General features: G+C 35.0%; 1 protein-coding gene across 2 annotated transcripts in view; it reads left to right on the top strand.

Annotated features, from left to right (window-relative positions):
- The first annotated feature begins 2,011 nt into the window (after positions 1-2,011).
- The window catches only part of SHPRH (SNF2 histone linker PHD RING helicase), an 82,175-nt gene continuing 57,320 nt past the window's right edge, over positions 2,012-26,866 (top strand). The window contains exons 1-11 of one of the 2 annotated variants that reach the window (XM_076002889.1): positions 2,012-2,237; positions 3,810-3,924; positions 11,639-11,725; positions 12,688-13,471; positions 15,759-15,888; positions 17,744-17,966; positions 20,847-20,921; positions 21,561-21,711; positions 22,451-22,556; positions 23,149-23,405; positions 24,982-25,644. In XM_076002889.1, the coding sequence (XP_075859004.1) occupies positions 12,833-13,471; positions 15,759-15,888; positions 17,744-17,966; positions 20,847-20,921; positions 21,561-21,711; positions 22,451-22,556; positions 23,149-23,405; positions 24,982-25,644 (2,244 nt within the window). In that variant the 5' untranslated portion in view covers positions 2,012-2,237; positions 3,810-3,924; positions 11,639-11,725; positions 12,688-12,832. Of the gene's footprint in view, positions 2,238-3,809; positions 3,925-11,638; positions 11,726-12,687; positions 13,472-15,758; positions 15,889-17,743; positions 17,967-20,846; positions 20,922-21,560; positions 21,712-22,450; positions 22,557-23,148; positions 23,406-24,981; positions 25,645-26,866 lie in introns of those variants that run through there. The other variant, XM_076002888.1, reaches the window with a different exon arrangement.

The following is a 26,866-nucleotide window of genomic DNA, read 5'->3' on the forward strand; positions in this document are numbered from 1 at the left end:
CCACCTTGATCAATTATTTTAACTAGATCTTTTGGATTGCTTGCTGCTTCACCTGGAACTTTTATGTTACAGAGATGGCTTCTTTCATTAAACTTCATGAACTGACCTCTCCTAGCTTTAAACTTTTCTTCTGCAGCTTCCTCAGCTCTTTCAGCCTTTGCAGAATAAAGAGAGTTAGGGGGTTGCACTGGATTAGGTTTTGGTTTGGGAATGTTCTGGCTGGTTTGATTATCTATCCATACCACTGAAACTTTCTCCACATCAACAATAAGGTTGTTTTACCTTCTTGTCATTTGTGTGTTCACTGGAATAGCACTTTTAAAACCTTTCAAGAAATTTTCCTTTGCATTTACAACTTGGCTACTTGTTCGGCACAAGAGGCATAGCTTTCACCCTGTCTTGCCTTTTGATATGCCTTCCTCACTAAGCTTAAACATTTTTAGCTTTTGATTTAAAGTGAGCGATGTGTGACTCTTCCTTTCGCTTGAACACTTAGAGGCTATTGTACAGTTATTAATTGGCCCAATTTCAACATTGTTGTGTCTCAGGTAATAGGGAGGCATGAGGAGAGGGAGAGAAACCAGGAGCTGCCAGACAGTGGCAGATATTACGCTTTGCAGATATTGTGTCTTTTATAAATTGAAGGTTTGTGGAAACCCCGTGTCCGGCAAGTCTGTCGTCATCATTTTTGCAACAGCGTGCACTCACTTTGTGTTTCTGAGTCACATTTTGTAAATTCTCATAGCATATCAAAGTTTTTCATTGTTTTGATGTGCCACAAACTGTGCCCATATAAGATGGTGAACTTAATCCATAAATGTTGTATGGGTTCTGACTTCTCCACTGTCTGGCAATTCCTGGTTTCTCTCCCTCTCCTCATGCCTCCCTATTACCTGAGACACAACAATGTTGAAATTGGGCCAATTAATAACTGTACAATAGCCTCTAAGTGTTCAAGTGAAAGGAAGAGTCACACATCGCTCACTTTAAATCAAAAGCTAAAAATGTTTAAGCTTAGTGAGGAAGGCATATCAAAAGGCAAGACAGGGTGAAAGCTATGCCTCTTGTGCCGAACAAGTAGCCAAGTTGTAAATGCAAAGGAAAATTTGTTGAAAGGTTTTTAAAGTGCTATTCCAGTGAACACACAAATGAAAAGAAGGTAAAACAACCTTATTGTCAATGTGGAGAAAGTTTGAGTGGTATGGATAGATAATCAAACTAGCCAGAACATTCCCAAAGCAAAGTGCAATCAATAGAAGAAGGTATGCCTATAATGTGACAGGGCTTAGTTTATGTAAATAGCTTCTTTCAGGTTATTTTAGAAATCTGTGATAAACGACTACCCTAAGTAAAATATGGACTACTCTGCACTGTCTCCACAGCTACAACACTAGTTCTCTTAGGCAAGAACTTTCTTCAGTGCTTCTGCGACCACACACACCTGAGACGCTCCTCCACAGCAGAAACACTGAGTTGTGAGGTACTCACTAACTTATCACTGAGTGCTCAATACTTCCTGAGTGTTATTTTACGCTCCTTCAGGAAGCCCTGAAACCTCCCAGAGTTATTTCCAAAGTTATTAAGGGTAAGCTTACCTCTGTGGGAAAGAGGTGAGAGGCGGGAAAAGGACCAAGCTATTGGAAGGCCAGTTTCAGCACAATACAGGTAGTTTTCCTCTCATCTTAAAGTTACTCACATTTCCTTTGAAAGTTTTGAAACTTTTTTGAAGGAAATAAGCTTCACTCGTACCGAATTAGTGGCTGCTTTCTACAAGCAGTAAAATAGACACTTTTTGAGAAGTCTTTTTTTGCCTTCTGACTAAAGCCACAAATCATTTACGCTCAACCCCCGTTCGTGGGAAGCCGCACCCCTCCTTCGGTGTTCCAGCCAATCCTGCGTTCTTGAATGCGGTGAGGTGGGGCAGAGCTATCGCGATACTCCAACTGTAGCCTTAGCGGGGCCTTCGCTGTGTGCACTTGCGCAGAAGAGACGCATGAAGCCAGTGCGGGAGAAAGGGGGCGAGGCGCTGCGACGTGCGCGTTCACCTGACCCCACGCTCCGGCGCGCGCCCAGCATCTAAGCGCTGTGGTTTCTGGGCCCCACGGGAACCCTAACACAACCCAGCATAAAGTGCGCGTGCCCACCTCAGGCGGGTGTTCGGTGAGTGGCAAAGGCGTGCCCGGGATCTGCTGGGGCATTAGAAGGACCCAGGCCTGGTGCAGAAGACTCAGGAGGGGGTGAGAACCAGCCTAGATAGGCGTTTGGGTGATGGAGGGTCAGGGGTCAGAGGTCGGGGAGGGAAGACGTCTCTGGCCTCCCGGGCAGCCGAGGGAGGACTCCGGTTGTCCCGGAGCCCGGGAAGCTCAAGGGCTGAGAGGGAGCCGCAGCGCGAGTGTCTCCCACTCCTTCCCCGTCCCAGACGTGCGGGCCTCTGGACCGCCGCGGCTCTCCGGGGAGAAGGTGGAGGCTGTGGGAAAGGAGGCCGTGTTTTTTCCCCGGGGATTGGGGCCTGCGGTATATTTTCCGAGCGTCCACACTCAAGTATCCGAGGGTCCATCGTCGCGCTCCTCAGCCTCGCGGTAGCTTGTTTGCCGGCCTATTGGGAGCGGGGCGGGGCTGACGGCACGGACTCCCGGAACCGCTTTCGGGTCTTTGGGAGGATAACTGAGTGAGTGTCACCATTTGCCTCAGATGTGCCACTGGAGGCCCGAGCTGGGCGACCTCCCAGACCTTTGTGCGCAGGATATTGTGTGGTAAAAGAGGAGGCAGAGGCTTCTAAGTTAGTCTGCCTGAAAGTTCTCAGTTACCTTTGGAGTCAGATTAATTACATTCGCATTCAGAACCATCCTAGCGTCATTGTTCATTTTGACTTGTAGTTGCTACGTTTATGAAGGAAGATGGGGTGGTGTTTGATGATCACCGTACAATACAGTATTATTAAATAATGACCATTAATTTTGTACCCTTTTTCCAGGTTGCTTGACAGCACGAGGTAGAGATCCCAGGTTTTATGGTTTCCTACTTATACTTAAAGTGAGACTGTACGGGAACAAAATAAAATAATTTTAAAGTCATTACTGCTATTTTTAAGTATTCTAGTGGGCAGTAATAGGAATGATGAAACTTTCTATAATAGAAATGATCGATTTGGCTTATGCGTATTGGCAGCAGAGCAGTGAGCTGTATTGGAATCATTGCATCTATTCTGGATATCCTGCACTTCCTAGAACTTTGAAGGACCGGTTAACCAATAGCTGACAGTCGAGAATAAAATAGTTTACTGTTAAAAGATGCTTTTGTATATCCTCTTTTGCCTGGCCTAAAAGAACTGGATTTATATATAGGATTAAACCAAATATTTCATTAAGAATTTAGACTAGAAAAAGTAAAGGGAAACAGAATCTGCTGGTGAAAAAACTGCTATGAGAGCATTCATAACTAACATATTTTAGGGTTCAGTAAATGAAAATACTCTCACCTTGCTGGAATTATCCCTACAGAAAAGGAAATGACTGTGGTAATGCTAGACCATTAAAAGCATTCCAGTACTCAGTAATGGCTGAATTTTACTTGCCTAAGGCAACCGTCTTGGACAGCATTATGGCAGATGTATATTCTTTGTTGCCTTTGATAGCCTTAACTCTGGTCTCTTATGGATTTGTAGTAATTCAGGATTTCTGTTTTAATGTAGAGATAATAATTTGGAGGGAAAAATTTGAATTTAGGCTTATTATTCATTTGTTGAATTTTCTAGTAACTTAACATTTATCTTTATTTTTCTATCAATCCATCTTTGTTTTCTATTAAAGATACAGTCCAGTCAGTTTTGACTGCTTCATTCTGGGCCAGAAGTACTAAAGAATAGTTTCATATTACCTGTAGTCTTCTAGAGAGTGGATAAGAGAGACTTCTCCAAAAAGAAATGTGAGTAAATTATTGTTAGACCCTTAAAACAAGGAAAGGTATCTAGGGAGTTAAAGATCTTTGTTTCACCTTATTTTGTATATCATTTACATCCTGGCACTGACTTGTCATTGGGAGTACAACACTGAATAGGATGCTGCTCCTGCCCAGCTTTCACGTAGTCCAAAGTGAACACTATAGCAGTTGGAATTGAGTAGGAGAGTGAGGTCCTTAACTCAGCTTCCCTGGTCATGGAAGGCTTTTGGGGAAAATTGGGTCAGTGACAAGCAGAAAAATTTGAAAGAGCAATTGAAGTGAAAGGCTTTTTACATTTAAACCTAGGGCAGTAAAAGTGTGGTCCATATAGAAAACTTCACATAATCATATTTTACCCAAACATTGCTATTTAAGGATTAGGAGGAAGAAGTAGAACCCTTGATGGTATTGGTGAGGTATGAGGAAAACCAGGCTGACATAGAAGTTCACCATTAATTGACTTACTAGCTGTCAAGTAGCATTTTCGTTGTAAACATCTTTGACCAAATAATATCTTCTTTAGTTCAAAAAGTTATCCCTAATTAGAGATTAGAGAATCAAACAAAGCCAGCTTTTTTTTTTTTTATCATGAATGTTTTGTCTCAGTTGAGAACCAGACAAAAGGAGAGGCTTGCTAGAAATTCTAGTATTAACTTTTCTTCAGCTTATCATTATCACTGATAAGTACTCATAGGCTGTAATATTAGAAGAATCAGGTTGAGAGCAAACATCTGAAGAAATGCAAATTATGGTAGTTTATATAATTTATAAGATACTGAATAGGTTTTAACAGAGAACAGAATAGTTAAAGAAATGTGATCAGGTTCAATAATATCTCTGTTATAAGATTGTTGTAAGAAATAGGGCACATTTTACTTTTACTCACATTGCATTGGCTAGGACTGGTCATGGTTGCATACTAAGCTAGACCACCATTTTCCAACTATACTTAGAAAGGCAAGAAATGGACTTTAATAGGCTGCTGCTTATCCAAAACAATGTTTCTCAAACTGGACTACACACTAGAACTTTTTAGTGAGTCTATAATAGGCATAGTGCCTGGGCACTACCTCTAGGCATTCTGATTTAATTGGCTGGACATCAGAATTTTTTAAAGTTCCCCAGTGTGCAGTCAAGTTTGAGAAGCACTCATCTATAATTCCCCCATTCTGCCCCATTAGTGTTTGGTTATTGCAAAGTGTAATTTAGGGTATTCTCAGCATGATAATAACAACTACCACTTATTGAATACATGCTAAATTTCTGGTGCTGTGCTATTATACTTAAATTATTCCTAACCACATTATCCGCATTTTAGAGATAAGAAAACTGACATGGAAAGGTTAGATAACTATTCCAGTGGCACACAATGAGTAAATACCAAAGCTATTAGAATCTTAAGACTTCAAAGCTCACATTCTCACATTTAAACTATATAGCCTGCAGATGTGAGACTATAGCCAATTGCTTAGGGGGCTTTCAGAGTTAACGATTCCATATTTACTATGTTACTAATACTTTGGGCAGTGTGATACATTGTTATAACCAGCCCAATCTTCTTTCTCACCCCTCATATTCTTGTTCTTTGCCATGTGTAGTTCTTCATTTCCACCCAGTAAAGAAGTGTATATTTCCCCACCTCTTGACTTTGAGTCCTTGAATGTGACTTCAATCTTAGTGGTTTTGATATACCAAGCACTTGGAAAAGTACTTGTGTGATTGGATTAGTGCTCTTTCTTCTCAGTAATTGCCTTGAGAAGATTCCTGGGTTACTTTGCTCTTTCAGGAGTAAGATAAAAACTACACTACTCTTCCAGAAACCTAGCCTGGATCAACTGCCCTGAGCTACCCTGCAGATCTGTGAGAATAAATGATGCTGTCTCAAGGCATTAGACTTATGTTATACAGCATGTTTGTGGCAGTAGTTACCTGATAAGCTGGTATATCCTATCTTCTTTTTTTTTTTTTTTTTTTTTTTTTTTGAGACAGAGTCTCGCTTTGTTGCCCAGGCTAGAGTGAGTGCCATGGCGTCAGCCTAGCTCACAGCAACCTCAAACTCCTGGGCTCGAGTGATCCTTCTGCCTCAGCCTCCCGAGTAGCTGGGACTACAGGCATGCGCCACCATGCCCGGCTAATTTTTTTATATATATATTAGTTGGCCAATTAATTTCTTTCTATTTATAGTAGAGACGGGGTCTCGCTCTTGCTCAGGCTGGTTTTGAACTCCTGACCTTGAGCAATCCGCCCGCCTCGGCCTCCCAAGAGCTAGGATTACAGGCGTGAGCCACAGCGCCCGGCCTATCCTATCTTCTTAATGTTCCAACAGAGTGGCCCAATTCCAGTACTCCAGCCTGTGCTCTGAGGAGAACTGGACAAAGATAAACACTTAGGAAATTAAGAGTTTTCTATATTATAGTTCCAAGATAAGAGAAAGTATGAAATGCTTAAAAAGTAGTTAACCATAGCCAGAGATTGATTTTAATCTATCAACTATAGATTTACAAACCAAACACTAGCTAAGGGAATGGAATTCTCGTGATTGACCAGGACTGTTTGATTGATAGACTTTTTGCAGTTATGTGAATGTTCTGCATTTGCACTGTCTAATACAGTAGCCACTAGTCACATATGGCTGTTGAGTACTTGAAGTAGGGATAGTGAGACTGAGGAGCTGAGTTTATAATAATAGTTAATTTTCTTTACAGTATGCATCGCCTAATGATGGTGATACATTCTGAGAAATGTGTCATTAGGCAATTTTGTTGCTGTGTGAACATCATAGATTGTAGTTACACAAAACTAGATGGTACAGCCTACTGTACACCTAGGCCATATAGCCTGTTGCTACTAGGCTACAAACCTGTAGCATGTCACTGTACTGAATACTGTAGGCAATTGTAACACAGTGATAAATATTTGTGTATCTAAACATATCTATACATTAAAAAGGTACAGTAAAAATATAGTATAAAAGATAAAAAATGGTATACCTGTATAGGGCACTTAACATGAATGAAGCTAGCAGGCCTGTAAGTTAGTTGCTCTGGGTGAGTGAGTGATTGATAAGTGAATGTGAAGCTCTAGGACCTTACTGTATACTACTGTAGACCTTATAAACACTGTATACTTAGGCTACACTAAATTTATGCACAATCAAGTAATTATGCTATGACGTTATGATGACTACAACATTACTAGTACATAGAAATTTTTCTGCTCTTTTATAATGTTGTGGGATCACCCTGATATTTGTGGTTTGTTGTTGACCAAAATGTTATACAATGTATGACTATATTTAAACTTAAATAGCCACGTGCAACCAGCAGCTCCTTTGTTGGATTTGCTTTGGCCAACAGTAAATGGAAGCTACGTCCTTGGGGCTGCCAAGGAAACCACCCACCTTTGAGTCATAGGGCTGCCATTTTCATAAATGAAAGACAGGTTCTGTCACCAAGGAGGGGAGATAGATCTGAGATAGGTGGGTAGGTAATGTTACTACAGTTTAGTTTATAGTTATTGGTCTATTTAGATTTTCTATTTCTTGGGTCAATTTTGTTCATTTATATTTTGTGAGGAAATTGCTCATTTTATCTAGATTTTTCAAATTTATGAGAATAAAGCTGTTCTTAATATTTTCCTAAAAATTTTAAATCTTCTGTTTCTAGTTTTTGTTTTATAAATCAGCTTTATTAAGTTATAATTCTATATATAATAAAATTCAACAGTTTTAAGTGTACAATTTGATGATTTGACAAATATGTAGTGTACAATCATGTGTAGAACCTTTCTGTTAGCCAAAAGCTTTTTCTGCACCTCCTTTGACTTTTCTAGAATTTCATGTATGTGGAATCATGCAGTATGTAGTCTTTCACATCTGGCTTCCTTCACTTAGCATAATGCTTTAAAAATTCATTTGTGTTACTGTATATATCAGTTTTGTTATTACCGAATAGTATTCCATTGTGTGGATTTGCCACAATTTGTTTAATCCATTCACCAGTTGATGGACATTTGGGTTTTTGTTTTTTTTTCCAGTTTTTGGCTTTTATTAATAAACTTGCTATTAACATTCAAGTTTCTTTTTTGTGGATTTACGTTTTTATATCTTGGGTAAATACCTAGGAGTAGGATTACTAGGCTGTATAGAAAGTGTGTATTTAATTTTATTAAATAAACTTTTTCAAAGTGATTATGCTATGTTGGAATGTGTGAAGCTCAGTTCTGATTGCTCCACACTCTCAGTTTTTTAAATTGTAACCATTCTAGTGCATATATAGTGGCATCTTATTGTGTTTTGGGGTTGAATTTGCATTACCTTAATTACTGATGATGGTGAAGATATTTTCACGTGCTTATTTTTTCTTTGGTGAAATGTAATTTTTGCCTAGTTTTTACATAAGATTTTTTGTCTTACTGTTGATTTGCAAGAGTCCTGTATCCTGTATATACTCTGCAAACAAATCCTTCATCAGATATTTGCTTTGTTAATATTGTCTACCATCCGTGGCTTCCTTATTTCCACAACAGTATCTTTTGAAAAGCCAAAGTATTTAATTTTGATGAAACTTGATTATCATTTTCTAACATTGTCTCTGTTTTTTCTGTCGTATTTAAAATTATTTGTGCCCTTTTGTTTTTGTTTTGCCTAATCCAATGTCATTTAGATTTTTCTCTTCTGTTTTTTTTAGAAGTATTATAGGTTCAGCTTTTATATTTTAGTTTATTATTTATTATAAGTTAATTCTTATATATGTTATAAGGTAAAGCTCAAAGGCTCATTTTTTTCTTTTTTTGCATATGGATGTCCATTTATCGACGGGGTATACTTTCACCATTGACTGCCTTGAACTTCTTTCAAAAATCAATGCACCATATATATGTGGGTCTCTCATAGGACCCTTTATTTTGTTCCATTGATCTATATGTCTCTTTTTATACCATTACCACACTCTTTTGGTTACTTTTGACATACATCTTGGAATCAGTTTAAGTCATTCAGCTTTATTCTTTTCTAAAATTATTTTGACTCTCTATATCCTATATTTCAATATAAATTTTAGAATCAACTTGGCAATTTCTACAAAAGAAGCCTGTTGAAATTTTGGATGGGATTACTTTGATTCTATACATCAGTATCAAAGAATTGACATCTGGATATTTTAAGTCTTCCAGTCCATGAACATAGTACGGAATACAATCTATGATCATAGAACTGTACTATTTTCTCTATTTTTATGTATGTTTGAAAATTTTCAGTTAAAAAGTTTAAAAATGTTTTTAAAATAGCCAATTATCTTTTAAAGAAATTCAAAATTAAGGAAAAAATTATATTTACATACATTTTTCACATATGCTTTTTACTCTCGTGTAGATCCAGATTTCCATCTAATATCATATTTCTTCTACCTGAGAATTTCTTGTAACATTTCTTATAGTATAGATCTATAGATGATAAATCCTCTTGGCTTTTGTCTTTTTTTCCTGTTCATTTTTGAAAGATATTTTGCAGAGTTTAGAATTTTAGGTTGGGAGAAGTGTCTAAGGCAGAAAGATTAGGCTAATCTGGAGAGAAGTTCTTGCTTTTCAGCAGTGGCATACCTTGTTGTGATTGTCCTTATGTTTGCCCTGATTGGATTTCTTTTAGCTTCTTGGTTTTCTGGGTTAATAGTTTTTATTAAATTTGGAAATTTATCATGCATGTTTTTAAAAATATTTTTTCTTAGTCTCTCCCAGCTTTTCTGCTGAGATTCTAATTCCATGCATGTCAAATTGCATGACATTGTCCAGTAGGTCTCTGATTCTTTGTTTATTGTTTTTTCAGTCTTTGTTTATCCTCCTACTTCATTTTCTATAGTTTCTAGTGTTACTGGGTTTAAGCTCACTCTGCTCCCCCCCCCACCATGTCTAATCCACTGTTCATCTCATACAGTGTATTTTTTATTTCAGATATTGTTTTTCAATCTACATAAATGCCATTTGTGTCTTTTGTATTATATCTTTTTTCTTCGTTATCCTCATGCTTTCCTCTACCTTCTTGAACTTGTTGAGAATATTTACAATAGCTGTTTGAATGTTTGTGTCTGCTAATTATATCATCCATGTCATTTCTGGGTATTTTTATTTTTTCCTTCTTGTCATGGCTTTTATTTTTCTGTTTCTGTGTATGCCTGGTGGTTTTTTATTTGATACCAGATATTTGTGTTAAAGTCAGGATGGGTCCAGAGCAAATGAGGTTTTTAGTCTAAATCTTTAACAGTTAGTCTAAGACTAATTTAGGCATGCTAGTACAGCAGCTTTCACTTCTGAGAACTCTGCATGTTCCCTTCAGTATTAGAGAGTCTTTTCACAAACTTTTCCTGGCTATGTATGAGCTCCAGGGATTGTTCTACCTATTTCTGGTTGTTCTTTCTCAATTTTTGAATATTTCTTTCATACAGAAACACAAACCATTACCCACTCAGAGACTTGAAGAACTCTTCCACATATCTACAAAGCGCTCTCTTTGTGCAGCTTTTTTTCCTCTGGTATTTTGCCCCACAAATTCTAAATTCTGTCTCTTTAACTCAAATGAGACCGCTGGGTTCTGTTTGAGGTCCTCCCTTCCTCTGCTCTTCCTGGAAACTTTCCTAGGGATAAGCTGGGGCAAAGGCAGCCAAGTATTCTGGTTTGCCAGGATACAGTGATCACTTTCAGTGATAGAGTACTAGGCAAACCAGGAATAATTGGTTACCCAAGCTGGTATTGTAGGAGAGTGTACTTCATTTGTTTCACTTCTTTCAGGGATCACTGTAACAGGTGCTTTGTAGCTTTACCCATTCTGCTATTGAATCATTGGCCAATTTTTTTTCCTGTCAAATTTAAGTAATATAGTTTGCTTTTCTAAAATTGCTCAACAATTTTTATAGCCATTTTTGTGTGTTACTACTTTCTGCTTCTGTTTCATAAAAACAATATATTATCTCTCTGCAGATATGATATTGATTGTATGTATTATAAAGTTGTATTTGACTTGTTTCATCTGGTTTTTTTTAGGTGAAAGTTTGTCTTTGTTTGTTTATTCTTGTTGGAGATCCATAAATGTTTGATTGTTGATTGTGAGCTCATCTTTGCAGTTCAGACTTCCTATGTCACTTTTTACTTTTTTTTTCTGCTTGTGCAGCTTGCTTAAGAGGAGGGTCAGAAGCAGCTGCTAAGCCATGTCTTCTGCTGTGTTCAATGAGTGGAAATTGGTGAGACCCCTCTATAGGCAGAGTTTATTGTCATCTGCTTTTTCTTCTGTACTCAGTAACAAAGAACATCTCTCCAGGTTAGGTACTGTTTCTCACCAGAAAATAGATACCCCCATAACAGCTGCCTTGCCTTTAGGAGAGATAGGGTAGGTAAGGGCCTGGCAATTCCCACTATATTACTCTGCTATTATCTATGTTTGTGACCCTGGACCCACTTAGGTTCCACCACCAGGTTCACTACCATTGAGTAGGGAAGGCCTCTTGATGACGCTCACATCTTTTGTGCTAATACATTCATGCTGTCACTTAGCTTTTCTGTCTGCTTCCCTCTGTGGTGTTCTTTAGGAATTCTTCAAAGTTTCTGGTCAACTGAGATTTCCCCTAGTAGTTTGTTTTATTTCGTTTTATTTTAAACAGGGTTATGTATTCCTGAATTGTTTTTTAAAAACACATTTCTCATTCTTTTCTAGATTTGGAGTTAGTAAGGATAGAAGGGTGTAGACTGCTCTGTGTGATTGATCACTTTGTCATCAAGACACCCAAACACAATTTATAAGGTATTGTCTTTGCGGAATTAGAATCCATGATTTGATTTATACTTTTTTGGCATCCTCCCCTAAAATACAACACAGTATGGAGTACTTAATACCTGATTGGACTATATTCAAAAATGGAATTGTTGAGAATATTTCTTAAACTACATTTGAAGCCAGATTTTAATTGTTTATACCCATTATTTTTTTCAGCTACTAGGCTGGAATAGACAGTCAGACATCATGTCTTTATTATTTAATGTCTGTGAGTTGCTCTGTTTTTCACATACAAATTAGCTATTGTTTTGGGGAAAGTATAATTTGGAACCTACCTCAGATAGATTGCTTTCAGCCCAATTTCCTCTTTTGAGATGACCAAATTTTCTTTGCTTTTTTCTTGCTTTTTTTTCCTTCTATTCTCTCTGCCCCATTTCCCCTGGTTGCCATCACCACCTTATTCCTTGCCCAGCTCTTTTTGTCTGCTAATTCATAAAAAGAAATACATGTCTGTATTTTCATTTTCACCTCTTGAAAAAGAAGATACGTATTTTAGGCATTTTTAATCTATGTAAGGGTTGAGTGAAGTTTTGTTAACCCTTTGGGATTATAAAATAAAATTGAAATTTTGTAGTGATGACAGTAGTTTAAATGTTACTAAAACACTTCAAATAAACATTTCATTTCAAGGCTCTATTATGTTGCTTACTAGGTATCTTGTTGGAATTTATTTTATTTTGTACAACAAAGTATCTTTATCCATTAAAGAGTAAAACCATTAGAAGTTATTTGATACATGAGATTATAGTTAATGTGTTCTTAGTTGTATTTGACTTAGTAAAAAAAGTTACACATTGCTTTTTATGTATCCTTCTGAAGATTTCATGTTATGTGTATGGACTATAGAGTTTATGCTGAATTTCTCATCTGGGAACACTTAAATACTAAAATCCTCTCTGGGTATGCCTACTTTTGCATTTGTCTTCTAGAGTTCATATTTACCAACTAAGAAAATTTGAAAATGGGCAGCTGGTTCTCATCTGGGAACACTTAAATACTAAAATCCTCTCTGGGTATGCCTACTGTTGCATTTGTCTTCTAGACTTCACATTTACCAACAAAGAAAACTTGAAAATGAGCAGCAGACGGAAACGTGCTCCTCCAGTGAGGATAGATGAAGAAAAGCAGCAGCAGCTTCATTGGAATATGCATGAGGATAGAAGGAATGAACCTCTCACCTTAACTGATGATGAATATCCCTGCCCAGATTCAGATGCCACTTCTGCTCATTGCATCATCCTAGATGACAGTCTAAAGGATGAGGTGCCTCACAGAGATAAGAAGAGGTGTTCAGAGGCAGTAAACTTCTCAAAATCAATCGAAAAAGAAGAGACTGTTGGTATTTTTTCCCCTTTGTCTGTAAAATTGAGTATTTTGATTGCTCCATATCACTTTGATAATTCTTGGAAAGCACTTCTGGGAGAATTAAGTCTTCAGCTTCTTCCTGAACAGAGTTTAACTGAAAATTTTTCTGAAAGGAGTTTTACTTTGATGAGTTCAGAGTCAAGCAATCAGTTCCTGATCTATGTTCATTCAGAATGTGAAGATGTAGAGAAACAAGAAAAAAGACTCAAAGAACCAATCTATGCTTGTGACAAGAGTATTCTGGTGGAATCATCCTTCAGTGGTGAAATGTTAGAAGATTTGGGGTGGCTACAAAAGAAGAGAAGGATAAAACTTTACCAAAGACCAGAAGGAAATCACATTATCAAGGTACTCAATTTCTGTGGCATCTTTTAAGGTTCGTCTACATTGGCAGTCCACTTTTAAAGTAACTTAGGAAGAAGGTTTTAAAAGTCAGCAAAAAGCATTTCATTAAGTTTCAAAGTACAGTTTATTTTGGGCTTTCAAAATTGTAAAAAAAAAAAAATATGTGGTATAGCAAATCATTTCCAGATTGTACTTTTTCAAGATCTTCCTGATTGCTTCTTTCCAGCTTTACTCTCAGTGACTTGTTTTGGTCCTCATCATTTCTTCCTCTTACTGTAGCATTTAACCATTTCTTTGTTTTCTGTCTTGCCTTTTCAAATCTTTCAGCTACTTTGTCTCTCTAATGCTTGATTATATAGTTTCATTATCCAGGGAAAAATTAATTGCAATCTAATGTTTCTAATGAATGCAAATGAAATTCTGTTCTTTACTGCCTGCAGAATTAGGTATAATCTTTCTAACCTGGCTTAGAAGTCTCTCCTGTGACAAGCCCTTGAGTCTTCTTTTATTACTCTGCTTTTTATTTTGTCTCAGACATCCCCTGCTGTCTTTTTGCATCTTAGCTTTTGCTCTCACAGTTCTCTCTGCCTATATTGTTTCCTTCCCTTCTCCTTCCCTGGTAATTCCTGGTCGTTCTTTAATATTCAGGTTAGAGTTGAATTTATCCAGGGAGATATTTTCTTCAACCCATGGATAATGTTATATGCCCCTTCCCCAGAGTACCTGATACATATTTTTATTTTTGTGTTGGCTACTTGCAGTGTACATACATTTTAGATCTTTCCCCCTTGCTATACTATGAAGCCTTTTATCTTCATAGCCCAGTAAAATACTTGGTACCTAACAGATAATCAGTAAATAAATGAATAAATTTCTAATTCATCTCAGACTCTGCCATTCATAGCCAAGTAACTTTTTTATGAATCATTTAAATGCCTTCTTTCTGTATGAAATGTAAATAATACTCATTCTTTTTTTACCTCATAGAATTGTGCTTAAAAAATATCAGGTGAGATAATGTAAGTGTACTTTGTAAACTGTGAAGCAGGATAATATGCCTTTGTGCTAAAATTTGAAAGGAAAAGAAATTCTAAAATGTTAATTCCATGTTGTTTAACTGAAAACTGTCTCATATATTTCTTGCATCAATAGCTGTGTTTATAGTTTCTGAATTGACAGAGGGAAAGGAGAAAAGTTAGAAGCATTAGATTGCAGTTAGTTTTTCTCTGGATAATGAAACTATATAACCAAACATTTCTCTCTTTACTGATTGTGAGTGCTGAAATTATAGCTTGGTGATTACAAGTATGTAAGAACTCTTGGCTTATATATATATATTGGTGTTCTGTCTACCTCCCCTGCAAACCAAGTCTTAATCTATTCTATTTTCCCTGCTCCTGATTTATATGAATATTTAAACATGTATTGCCTCCGTAGTAAGCCATCTCGAGGTAAACAAATGGCAGAGCACAAATACTAACGAAATATAGTCTTTTTTTATTCATTCCTGTGTAATCCTGGTGGATTCTTGTTCTTTAGTGAAAGAATATAGTTATCTCAGTGATGAGGGATTCAGGTCAAGTATAGTCCAATGAAGCGAAGGCAATTAACATTTATTGAGTGTCAATCATTAGAAAATTTTCAATTATTTATGCTAGGTTTCTCTCTGTATTAAAGATGAGAACATTTGGGTCAAAATAAATCAGTTAGTTTTTTCAAATGTATTTAGTTCCTAAATATCAATGCCAGTATTCAGATTCAGGTATTTAAACTGCAAAACTTCATACTGCATTGCTTCACTGGAGTCAGTGTACTTAACATTAATCAAGATCTGTTTTCCTATACATCTTAGTGTTTGACTCAGTAATAAGGATGCCCAAATCCAACTGTGCATAACAGTACTAGCATTTGTATCAGAATCTTCCAGGGGAATCTGCATTTTTAACAAATTTCACTGATTATTTTGATAGTCATCAGGTTTGAGAATCATTGACTTGATAGGTTGAATTAGATGGTCTCATCACATTCCCCTGGGGTTTGATTTCAATTAGGGAAATATTTCTTTCCAGCAGCTTGAACTATGCATTGCACATAGTAGGTACTTACTGCTTGTAGAATGAATTTATTATTTAAAATGAAAATATGTGGGGAACATTTAGAAGGTATATATGGTTTGTGGGGCAAATATTGTGAATACCTTTAAAAACAGTGATGCTTAATTTTTTTATGTCTTCATAAAGAATGGCATATTTCAATTAAAACTATTTTTATGTTGATGAATTCTTTGTAGGTTGGAATTTATCTTTTGGAAGCTGGTCTAGCAAAACTAGACTTTTTGAGTGATGCAAATTCAAGAATGAAAAAGTTCAATCAGCTCATGAAGAGAGTGATGGAAAAGTTATACAATTTTATTATTCTAGGTAATATTTAAAGTAAACTTTAAATTACTATTACTTTAGGAGTTGTGGGTTTTTTTCTCTGACTCCTAGATATAACAACCAGAAAAACTAATAAAACCATAATAAGAATTAAATGACCTTCATAAAATGACTGTGTGACAAAATTATACTGATCTGAAATGCCCCCACTAATACAACTTGTTTTTTTACTTTATTTGCTTAATGCTGTGCTTAGCTTATAGTAAGTATTAAATATTTGTGGAGTCAATATACAAGTCAAAAGGCAAAGTCTAGAGGGATCTGAGCTGGTTGGAATTTTTGCATTATTCCTGTGCTTTTATTCTGTCATGGCCAGAGATTCTTGGCTGGCATTTATTCCACCACTCCTTTGCAGTCTGACAGATAATCTTAAGAGCCCAGTTCCTGTAAAGACCACATGACTTTACTCTGTCTCTTGGTAGGATGTTGCATCTTTGGTCTAGACTGCAATTTCAGAGTTTTTTACCATTGCTCACCAAAGGAGAGTGTGGATGGCTGGGTGCAACCCATCAACACTACTGGAAATATGGCTCAAATTCTTTAAGTCCTGCTCATGGTGGGTCAGCATTATTTCAGGTGCAAACTATAGAACATTTTCATACTGGCATATTTGGAGATTAGTTTCTAACCTTAGTTGCTGAGTTGTTTTGATAATACATTCTTTGCAGAGCTTTATAATGTATAATAGTAAATCATTTTGCAAGTTAGAAACTTAAAAGGAATAATTAGAATTTCCAGGATGAGAAGGAATGCTTTTAAGTACATGTAGAGTTTTTAACATTTTGGTAAGAATTTCATTATTTAAAAAATTTTTGTATTTTTAAAGCATGACTTCTAAGGAAAACTTCAAATTTAGTTATTAGTCTTAGCGCATATAACCATACATTATTTGTGAAGCTTTGAAAATTTTACATGGCATATTTTTTATTGAAAAATTAAGTTGTGTATTTTTGATGCAACTTTTTAGTTCTAGAGCTTATGCTATGTCCTATAATAGTGTATAGTCCTATTTGAAAGCAGTTCAGAAATAAATGGAACACTTCTTCACCTTGAAAGAATTGTTTTAAAATAAACATTAGCTAAAAGAAGTTTGTGAATTTGTTCAAGGTTGTTTTTTTTTTCCTGTTATGGTAAACACAAGTTGTCTTCTGCAGAGCATTTGTGCCCCACCGAATGAATCCGATGTTTTTACAATTTTACATTTTTTTAATAGCTTAATCAGTTTTCTTCTAATTGGCTGGTGTTGCTACCAAATGCCTATCCTTTTTTAGCATAAGAAATTAAATGGAAACCTTTGTCTAAACAGACATAGAGAAATTATGTCTCCATGTGTATTTTTTAATGTTCAGGTATAAAAATAAAATAAGTTATCCTTTTATAAACTGCAAGTGATATTCACATTTAGTTCCTCACATGTTTATGAAATATCCACAATGGGCAAAGCATGTGCCACCTTCTCTGAGGGCCTACAGAAATAGAAGACTTTGCCTGTATCTCACTGGGGAAGGGAAAAATGCATGTAACTAATTGCAATACCAGATAGGTTGCAATGTACTGCTGTAGCCCAAGTATGAAAGTATTGTACAAATATAGAGGAGAGTATCAATTCCAGCCAGGCAAAACAAAAACAAATGCCATGGGAAAAGTAGCAGTTGAACTATCTTCAAGAATGGATGAGTATATTTTTGATCAGTGAAGAATTAAAGATAGGGCCTTCCAGTCACATGGCTGAGCAAGGACATAGAGTTGGGCAAGTGAGTCGTATGTTCTTAGAACAATTGCTTGTAGTTATAAAAGGTGAATTGGGTTTTGAGTACATTTGTTGTTTGATGTACAGATGCGTTAGAAGAGGATGATGAAGATTCAGAGAGTGAACCAGAGGGACAGGACATTGATGAGCTCTATCACTTTGTGAAGCAAACACATCAGCAAGAAACACAATCCATCCAAGTGGATGTCCAGCATCCTGCACTGACCCCTGTGTTGAGACCTTACCAAAGAGAGGCTGTCAATTGGATGCTACAACAAGAGTATTTCAGAAGCACTCCTACTGGTGGCAAGTATAAGATACTTAAAGAAGGGCAAATTGATTAGAGGGATTATGTGAGAGATATTTAGGGTGAGGGGAAATTGATCACTAAACAAAACATATTGAAAAGATAGGATAGAATGTATGTTATCATGAACAAAATTATTTTCAAAGAAATTTTTAAAAATTGAAATATAGAAAAATACATTCATGAGTTCCCTCATTCATAAAAGTTTTTACTGTCTTTTTCTGCTAAAATAAATGCTGCCTTGATTGGAATTTTTAAAAACCAAAAAATTTGTTTACATGTCTATCCAAATAAGAAGTGCTTTTACAACTTGATCAGATGAAAATCTTGCTGATCATCTGTAAGAAACTTTGCACAATTTGATGATGAACGTCAATGCCAGAAAGCAAATTTACAAAATTAGGATACACATGTGATTAATTTTCCTAAATATTGCATTTTTTCCTTACAATAAATAATAAAATATCATCTATTAAGTTTTTGTGAAAGTAGTAAATTTATGGGAGGCATTTATGCCACTTCTTAATCATTGTCTTTAAAGGGAGGGACACATGATGAAATTTTTACATGATTCTAGGAAGTGAGGTATTGATTACTTCTCATTCTTCCTATATAGATTCATTTTAGTTAATGATGAATAGCTCTTATATCTCCCATGTTTTCCAGTTTATACTTTCTTATCTAACAAACTTCATCTTTTAAACTTTTCATTTTGGACAATAAATATCAATTCATAGCTAATATCATTTCTTCCCACTCCTCCGGCCCCCATACTGACATATTTTAAAATAAATCCCATATATCTTATTTCATATGTTAATATTTCTGTTTGTTTCATTCAAAAATAAGGATTCTTTTAAATATATATAAAATAATGGATTTTAAAACCCATTTAGTCCTTAATATCACCTAATCTCCCTGCCCCCCTTTCCTCTCTCTTTCTCTCTCCCTCTTTCTCCATCTCCCATCTTGTCTCTCTCTCTCTCTCTCTGTCTCTCTCTCTCTCACACACACATACATACACTTTAAATCTGAAACCAAATGGAATTGGTTACATTCATTTGTTTCTTTTAATCCGTAGGTTTTATTTCTTATCTCTTGCTTTATTTTTTTTCTTATAATTATTTGTTAAAGAAATTGTTAGTTGTGTAAAGTTTCCCACAGACCAAATTATTTTTTCCAAAAGGAAATATTTTTTCTTTAGTTAAATGATTTTCAATATAGTGAAATGCACTGATTTTAAGGGCACAGTTTGATGAATTTTGACAAATTTGTGTATCTGCATAACCCACAATTCAATTAAAAAATAGAACTAGATTGTCCCAAAAGTAGCCACTAGCCACATATGGCTCATGTGAGTTGAAATGTGGCTATACAAATTGAAATGTGTTATAAGTTTAAAATATACACTGGATTTCAAATAGTACCATAAAAATATATAAAATATCTTATTAATTATATATGTTGATTACATATTAAAATATTTTGGTAATATTGAGATAAATAAAATACACTGTTAAAATTAATTCTACCTGTTCCTCCCCCCCTTTTTAAATAAAACTACAAATTTAAAATTACATATGTGGCTCACATATTTTTAGCAGACAGTGCCTATTGCAAATATTTCATCACCCCAGAAAGTTCCCTCATGGCCCAGGTCTATGCAACTACTTCAGCTCCTTCAGTAGGCAGCCACTGTCACAGTAAATTACTTTTGCCTTATTTTGAAACGATAAGTAGAATTATTCATATATATATACTTTGGGGGGTGGGGGTTGCTGCTTTCAACATAAGGTTTTGGAGATATGGCTATTATGTGTGCATTAGTAATTCATTCTTTTTTGTCCACAGACTAGATTTTATTGATGAAATCCCCAGGTTTCATTTAACACTTCTTCTGTCCTTTATGGGTCCCATAAATTGAAACTTTTTTAAATTTATGTTTATTGAACTTCTTATGTTAAAAATAATACATATATATTTTAGAAGTTTTAGGAGAAATAGAAAAGCAAGAAGGAAAAGAAAAGATACTTCTATTAATACTTGAAGATAATTGCTAAATCACTATTAATATTTTATCATGTTCTTCCAGATCTTTTTCTTTTACTTGTCTGTGTAATGTTTTTTTATTATTTCAGAGTATTATGGGGGTACAATTGCTTTGGTTACATCAATTTGCATCCACCACCTTTTTTCTCTTTATTTTTTTACTTTATAAATACTATGTATTCCTAATTTATCTGTTAATTCCTAAAGAAAATAACAAAAAATTACTTGCTGTTTCAATGGTGGGTAGAGAATTTGACAGTTGGTTTAAACAAAGGGGGAGGATAGTGGAAGATTCTGGTTGAAACAAACCCAGTACTTCAGTGTTAGAGTTTTACATATGTTTTTCTCTGTTTAATAAGACTTTCTTCCCATTCTCAGACACATAGAAGAGGTCAGGTCTAATTTGGGTAAATGTATTAGCTCACTAGCATATGCCTATTGAATTATTTAAGGACTTCTTACAATTTACTGAAGGATTTATAAAAGATAAGGTACTTGCTTTATCTCATAGGTGTTGGTTATATGTTTTAGGTTTTTTTCCTGTTAATACTCTGTAATTTGCTACACTTTGCTTTTCTGTCTTACTATTTGCTGATAAGGATATGTGCCCAAAGGAAAGGAAGCTAAAGATTAATATCAGAAGACAAGAGTTAGAGGAACCCTTAGCCTTTTACTCATGTGTTAAGTATGTGGCTTTTCCCAAATGAGACTTCTCAAGACTATGGGTATCAACATCCCATAGTATCCTGACTGTTAACTTATTTTTATTTTAATGTGATTATCTGACAGGAAAACAAACAAAATCTTAATATAATTATATTTTTCTTTAGAAAGTACCCTGCACTTCTTATGGCGAGAGATTATTACATCTGAGGGTTTGAAACTCTACTATAATCCATACACAGGCTGGTAAGGCAAAATTTCATTTATATGCTGATTTAAAAATATATATAATGAAAAACTATATGAGATTGTTAGCATATGACTTTAGCCTTGGCAGTACCTCGTGAAGGAATATTATGTTAAAATCTTATTAGACATTTTTATAGATAGAATAGACTTAGAATTAATTACACCTGTCATTTTTCAGTAAGTAAATGCAGAATAATAGACATAAGAACTTAGTTATCAAGATTTAAAGAGAGATTATTATTCTAAGTTAAAATGTTATCGTGTTTATTATAGGCCAGGTTTCTTTTTAGGAATCATTAAACATAATTAATGGAACAGTAGTTATTGCCTTTCATATTTTTTAATTCATAAATTCGTAAGGGTCATAGAAATAAGGCAGACATGTTTCCTTTTAATTATAGAACAGAGAAAATCATGGATATGTCCTAATACAATTTTTCTTTCTGCAGACTTAGTTTTCAGCTCAGTTGGTTTTTTGATTATCATATTTCTTACATTCATAATCTAGGGATTTGAATTGTTTTGGCCCAAAATGTAGTTTCAATAAACTTACCCATTTTCTTTAGGAAAAGTAATTAGGAACAGTATTATTTTTATTTACATACCTATGATGTGTTTTTTGGGTTTTTCCTTTAGCATCATTCGTGAATTCCCAAATTCTGGGCCACAGTTGCGTGGTGGAATCTTAGCAGATGAGATGGGCCTTGGAAAGACAGTGGAGGTTTTGGCTCTGATTCTGACACATACTCGACAAGATGTCAAACAAGATGCTCTCACTCTTCCTGAGGTAGGAGGAGAGTACTATAGGGCTTGGGAAAGCAGGGGACATATGTTCTCAAAAAGCATCATATGTTGAACATTTGCTTGGCACTCAAGTTAACACTTTCTGTTCACTCTTCAGCTAATGATTTATATTAATGGTTAGTTAGCTTTAAGTGGGCACGAAGAATGGGATGTTTGTGACCCAGTAGAGTTTTTTTTTTAAGTGATGTTGGCCAAGTAAGAAGGGGATATGCAGTCACTTACCAAGCTTCCTTCTAGTTGATAGAAAACCTGCTTTGCAAAAGTACTATTAACTTCTCAAGTGATTTGTAATTATTACATGTCCCCATATTACCACTAAATGTTTTTAAGGGCTATTTTAACAAATGCAAATCTCAGATATATACAATAAATCTTAGAATATAATAATTAAAATTTTTTTAAAGAATAGATAGCTTAGTAGATAGAATGCTAAATGAAACAAACTCTAAGTCCTTGTCTCAAAAGTTAATTTTAGAAGTTCCACATTTAACATTTAGATAATTTAAGATAATACGTACAATTTGAAAAAGTGATGGATAGCTGTAAGCTTAGAAATAAAGAATAGGGTACATATATCTATATTTGTGTCTACTTGGCTCTTTGTCTCAAATTTTTTTACAACTGTTTTGCATTTCCTTAATAGAATGAGGGTTAATTTTAATAAGCAATTCAGAATACTGAAAGCAAAACACTATGTGACTACTGAATGTTGTTTATATCAGGGAAAAGTGGTGAATTATTTCATTCCATCACATTTTGGAGGAAAAGTAAAAGATACAAAAACCCAGAATATTGAAATTGAACCAAAAGAAAAAGTTCAGTGCCCCCGTAAGTATGACATCTCTTAAAGAAAAGACCTACTGATAGTGATCTTTGTTATAGTTCTTGCACTCAATTAGAAATATCTTGTAATTGTTATGAATAAATGTTTTTATCATTGTTTAAGCTTTGCATAAATGGATTCAATTATAAATTACAATATCTTAACAAAAGTAAAGATTTATTCTTTTGATTTGATCCAGGTAGTTCTTGCTCAATCTGTTATATTTAAATTTCTTTAGTTTACAATTTAAGCCAGGCTTTGTTTATCTGTTAGCAGATAAATGTTTCCCTTACTGTTTGGTAGCATATACTTAGATAATTTTAAGAGTTTTCTTTTATAATTTTTAACGATTATTGTTTTGTGAGATTAACAAATTAATATGCATTAAGTCATCTTCCTTAAATTATTTCTATATAGTAATTTGTTCCTTAAGGTGTTGAGATAATTTTTTATTACATATTCTTCAAAATGGCACTATACTACAGTAAATCTTTGATTTTTTTAAAATTTAGTTCTCAATGCAGATTGATTAACCAACTTTTGCTTTATTTTCATTTTAATTATTTTGACTAAATTGGCATATCCTTTTACATACAGCTACACGTGTGATGATCCTGACAGCTGTGAAAGAAATGAATGGGAAAAAAGGAGTCTCCATCCTTTCCATCTATAAATATGTCAGTTCTATATATAGATATGATGTTCAACGGAACAGGAGTCTTCTGAAACGGATGCTGAAATGTTTAATTTTCGAAGGTCTTGTGAAACAGATCAAAGGCCATGGTTTTTCTGGGACTTTTACACTGGGGAAGAATTATAAGGAAGAGGATATATGTGATAAAACAAAAAAGCAGGTAACAGAACTTAAGTTAAGCTCTGTTAAGTACCTATATGTGATGCCTTACAGAATTAGTTGAGAGATCCCACCTTGACACTGAAGCTCTTACAATCTGAAGATAAAACAAACCAGTTAAGAAAATCATTTATGGCTATGAATTGTGTTTTTTACTTTGTGAATATAAACTCCATGAGAATAAAAACTTTATTTTGCTTACCATTAAGCCCAGAGAATAGTGCTAGTCCGTAACAAGTACTCAATAAATACTATTAAATGAATTGTAAAATTAGTTGTCTAAGCATATTATACTTTATAATATCTCTATTTTTATCATGCTGCTGTCAGCAGTTAAAAAGTTTGTTTTAGACTTTAAAAATATTAATACTTTAAATTTATACTTTATATACATTTTATATATAAAATATAAATGTGCATATAAATTAGCACTTTATATACATTTCAAATCTTTTATATAAGCTTTCATTTTCCACATGTGATCTTATAAAATTTTTGCATTTTGTTAGAAGACTGTTTCTGTTGGACCAGTAATTTCAATTTTCTTTTAGGAAAATAATTTATTTTCTTTTAGGAAAATAATCACAATATTTGCAAACATAAATCAAGAAAATACTAATGACAACAAGTCAAAATACAGAGCTACCAGATTGGCCACTATGAGAAAAACAGCAGACAAAACTTTTTTCCTGAAGTAGGAAGTCTCTAGTATTATCCCCAGGCAGTGTAGAAGACTGCAGTGAACTTCTGTGCTGCCACCAAAATCTGAAATACACTTTGAATTCATGCCATTGAATTTGTGTTAAGTGTCCTAATTCCTCTGTTCAGCTCACTTCTGATGTCACTTGGAGGAAACCATCCCTTAGCTCTGATATCACTTGGAGGAAACCATCACCTACCTGCCTATCATGTTCCCTCTGCATTATATACCTCTTAGGCATTCCTGTAGCATTGATTTACTTTTTATTGTTCTTACTTTTCCAGTAGACCCCTTTGAGACCAGAGACAAATCTCGTACATATTTGTATCCCTAGCATCTGACACAATTCCTGGTATAAGAGTTGGCATTCAATAAATAATTGCAAGAGAAGGCACAGGTAGAAAGGGAAAGGAGAGAAGGAATCTACTTGTTAATTGCAGTAGCTAATAGGTTAACTTTTACTTTCTTTGGATGCTATATTTTAGTACTTGGCATTTTTGTAATTGCCCTAATTTGTATATTTATGTACTCTAAAATACTAGTCTTTTATTGATTTAGGCAGACTATGAATCCAAAGAGGCTAATTACAAAATATCAGTAGCTCCTTTTAGCTTCCTAATCTTCCCTTTATCTCTCCAAATCTTCCTTGTATAGTAGTACAGCCTTCCTTTTGTTTGGGATCTGTAGACTACAGGGAAGGTTCTTATAGAGGGTAGATTAGAAGCCACTTATCAAGAGTGATTCTCTTCAGGGAAAAGGGTAGCATAAAGACTGATTACCAGATTTTTATGTAAAGTACATACACAAAGTCAGGAGTTTAATTTCAGCAATGTAATTATGTTGAAATAAATTAATTAAATATTATTTTTTTTCATAGGCAGTAGGGAGTCCAAGGAAAATCCAGAAAGAATCTAGAAAATCAGGGAACAAAGACACGGATTCTGAATACTTGCCATCAAATACCTCTGATGATGATGATGATGATCCTTACTATTACTATTATAAGGCCAAGAGAAATCGTAGTAAATTGAGGAAAAAGCCTATTCTATCCATAAGAAAAGGAAAAAGTCAACCAAATAGCAGTTCTGATTCACAAGGTCATTGTCCAGCTGCCAGTGACTCTGGAATTATTGATGTTACTACATCTGAAAGTACATGTGTCTCTGAATTCAAACAAGAACATGAAGCAAAGGACTATGGTGAATCTTTAAACCTTGCTGCTAGTGATGTGCCACATTCTAATATCATGAGTCCCTATAACACTGCTGATTATCGCTTTGAGTGCATATGTGGCGAGCTTGACCAAATGGACCGTAAGCCACGTGTTCAGTGCCTGAAGTGTCACCTGTGGCAACATGCAAAGTGTGTGAATTATGAAGAGAAGAATCTGAAGGTTAAGCCTTTTTACTGCCCCCACTGCCTTGTTGCAATGGAGCCGGTATCAACAAGAGCAACTCTAATAATCTCTCCAAGTTCCATCTGTCACCAGTGGGTGGATGAGATCAATAGACATGTGAGGTCATCATCTCTTCGAGTCTTGGTAAGGTCATTTGTGCTAAAGAGGGATAGGAAAATGTAAATTTTTGCTTCTTTATAATAGTTTTATAGTCTTTGTTGCTTTGTTTATCCCAAAATTAATAATATCAAAGTAATATTAAATCAGAGCTCGAAGAGAAATTAAGACTAAAGAAAAGAACAATAAAATGTCTATCTTTTATGACATCAGAAGTTAAAGCACTTTGGACATAAATATGTGAAAACTTTTTTTTAAAATTCTCAATCACATAAATGGAAAAAGTCTTGGTGTAAGCATTTATACTCTTAGAGACAAACACAATTCAAAGGCAGCATTGTGTGATAGTAGCTACTTGTCTGATCTGTCACCTCTTAGCTCCAGGATCATCTTCTCAAGCCTCAATTACCTCATCTATAAAATAAGGACTTATTCAACAAATATTTACTGAGCACCTATTATGTGCCAGGAACTGTGCTAAGTTCTGAAAATGTATCCAATCACAGACTTGTGAAGATTAAATGATTTCATGAAGTGCTGGCACATAGTAAGTGGTCATTTAGTCATATTGTTTATTAATATTAGTACACTTCACTACTTTTGTTCTTCCTTCTTTCCATACAAATATTACCAAAGGTGTTCTATATTTTATCCACTCTCATCGGCATGGAGAATACAGTGGTAAATAAAACAGTTTTTTACCATTGAGGAGGCAAACCTTGGTCTGAGTCTTAGCTCCATCAGTTTTGAGCAAGTCAGTTTATTTTTTTATGCATGGGCTAGAAATATTAGCAACTACTAACAGAGTTGTTGAAGTTCAGAGATTGTACTTAGTACAGTGTCTGAAACATTAAAAGATATTTTTTAAGTAATAGCTCTTATTTTACTTTTTCATAACATCATGCTTTCCCACATGTTCCATTTCCCCAGCAGTATATAGTCCTTTCCCCCTTTTTCCATCTCTGAGAACTCCTAAATGTTCTTCAAGTTATACCTCAAATTTTAACTCCTCTGTGAATTCACCTTCTCTGTCACAGAATTGGCATTTCCACTGTGGTGCTGTTACATTTACTTCTGTTACAGTTCCTTTCACATTCCTTATGTTATTAGTCCTCCACACTACAATGTGTCTTTCTCTAAACAGATGTGAGAACTGCCTTATAGCATATGTGGTCCTAAGCATATAGAAAGGGCTCAGTAAGGATATTAATGAATATTTCATTTGTCTTCGACGAGCCTTTCTGCAATA

This window comes from Microcebus murinus, chromosome 5 (genome assembly GCF_040939455.1).
Source record: "Microcebus murinus isolate Inina chromosome 5, M.murinus_Inina_mat1.0, whole genome shotgun sequence".
NCBI classification, from domain to species: domain Eukaryota; kingdom Metazoa; phylum Chordata; class Mammalia; order Primates; family Cheirogaleidae; genus Microcebus; species Microcebus murinus.